The sequence below is a fragment of the Oncorhynchus clarkii genome, chromosome 22 (genome assembly GCF_045791955.1).
Source record: "Oncorhynchus clarkii lewisi isolate Uvic-CL-2024 chromosome 22, UVic_Ocla_1.0, whole genome shotgun sequence".
In the NCBI taxonomy this organism is placed as follows: Eukaryota; Metazoa; Chordata; class Actinopteri; order Salmoniformes; family Salmonidae; genus Oncorhynchus; species Oncorhynchus clarkii.
Window position 1 is genome coordinate 45,964,992 of NC_092168.1, and position 1,878 is coordinate 45,966,869.

The 1,878-nt window shown below is 37.1% G+C and overlaps 1 protein-coding gene across 1 annotated transcript; it reads right to left on the reverse strand.

Moving 5' to 3' along the window:
- Positions 1-379: 379 nt before the first annotated feature.
- On the reverse strand, positions 380-1,342 carry LOC139380525 (trace amine-associated receptor 13c-like). Its single transcript, XM_071123259.1, has one exon. The coding sequence runs from the start codon at positions 1,340-1,342 to the stop codon at positions 380-382; it is 963 nt and encodes a 320-aa protein (XP_070979360.1).
- Positions 1,343-1,878: the final 536 nt, after the last annotated feature.

Genomic DNA, 1,878 nt, shown 5'->3' on the forward strand with positions numbered 1-1,878 from the left:
AAGACACAATTGAGCCACTAGAGGGAGATGTTTAACAACAAATAGAACAACTCATTATGTCCTGGGAATGCACTTATAGAATACTTACTATTTATCATTATGTAACACAGAACAACCACAGCCTTAGGTATTTGGACACACAATCCACAATGACTACAACGTATTTTAATAAAACAAGTTTATGCTCCTTCTTATGCCTTCTCCAAGTCATTCCAATACAATCCAGACAAATCATTCTGTATCAACACCACATGTATCTATCATGACAACACTGAGATGAGAAATGTCGATATATTGTTACATGAAATAATTACAACAATTGTAGAACAAAACCATATCAAACCGATGTTTGCCGAACTAGGGAATCATATTATAGGAACTATGAACCTCTTATCTTCAAAGTTAAAATAAGTTTAGCTGTCACTTTAAACCATGGATAAAAGAAAGCATAAATGATTGGATTAATTAAGGAATTAACAAATGACAGAAAACTGATGAAATATGATAATAAATAATCTCTTAAAAAAGAAAAAAAATAGAAAACAAATAGAGATGGAATCCAACAAATGAGATAGTTGAAAATGACAATAGCTAGAGTTTTTGATGCTTTTCTCTCAGACTTATTTGCCTGTAAAGTTTTAACACCAGAGACACTAGCAGCCTCTTTTGAAAATACCTTTCTGGCCTGTGATCTGGCCACCACAAAGATTTTCATGTAAAGTGTTATAATAATAGAGCATGGGACAACCATTGTAATTACAAGATCAGTGAAATTAACCCAGATTGACCCTTCAACAGTAGTACATTCTTTCAAACACCTACTTGGTACCTGTACATTTACAAAATAATTGATATTAGCAGCACGGTATATGATACAATAACACCAGGTAATGGAAATACAACACATGATTCTTGTTATTGTTATTTTAGAGTGGTACAATAAGGGATCACACACAGCAACATAGCGGTCAATAGATATCAAGACCAAATTGCCCAGAGATAAAGAAGTACATAAACAAGCAATGTAGATCGGAAACACACAGAAATATTTCCCAAAACCCCAGCATGGTTCCATTATTGCTACAGTCATTACTGGTATCACAATCAGTCCCACCAGTAGATCTGACACAGCCAGAGAGAGGATGAGCAGGTTTGTTGGAGTGTGGAGCTGCTTGAAGTGAGAGATGGAGATGATCACCAGTAGGTTCAAAAATACGGTAACTGCTGAAATCAATGAGAAGAAGATGTACAGTGTTATGTAGGTAGATGTCGATAGCAAAGCCTTTCTGCAAGAAGAGTTTCTGTCCTGAAAACAGTATTGAACATCTTCATATTTCTCCATTTGTAACAAATGCTGAGGTCCTGCTGCTCCTGCTTGGTTCTGTGTGTGACCTTGTCAGGTCCGCCTTCTGACAAACTCTGAGCTCTGCCTCTATATTTATCCCTGAGCTACTGACACTCCCCTCCCAGGAGCCTCTCTGTGCACATACACACACACACACTAACAAACGGTTAGATAAACAAATAATTTGTGAAAACATGATCTAATGTATGACAGGATTGGATGTGCCTGTGCCCACCTAGCCTGTCCTTCAGCCTTACTGATAGTCCGAGATGATAGAAAAGGTACAGTTACTTAATTGAGCATTTTAATGTGGAAAATATATCATGGGTGATGTTTTGGTCACTCAAAGGCTATTTTACATTGGAAACTGTGTAAGACTCATTTTGGACCATAAGCCACAAGCTCAGGACACATGATGGCCCACCACATGTCAGCTGGTCAGTGTGTAGGAAAGATGACAGTAGGATAGTTGATGAGACAGTATAAGTTTATGGTGTACATGCTAATAGCAAATACAATCAAAATAGTGGCAT

Bases quoted from the DNA above. Each gene is read 5' to 3' on its own strand.
- LOC139380525 (XM_071123259.1), bottom strand. From the start codon at position 1,342: ATGGAGAAATATGAAGATGTTCAATACTGTTTTCAGGACAGAAACTCT.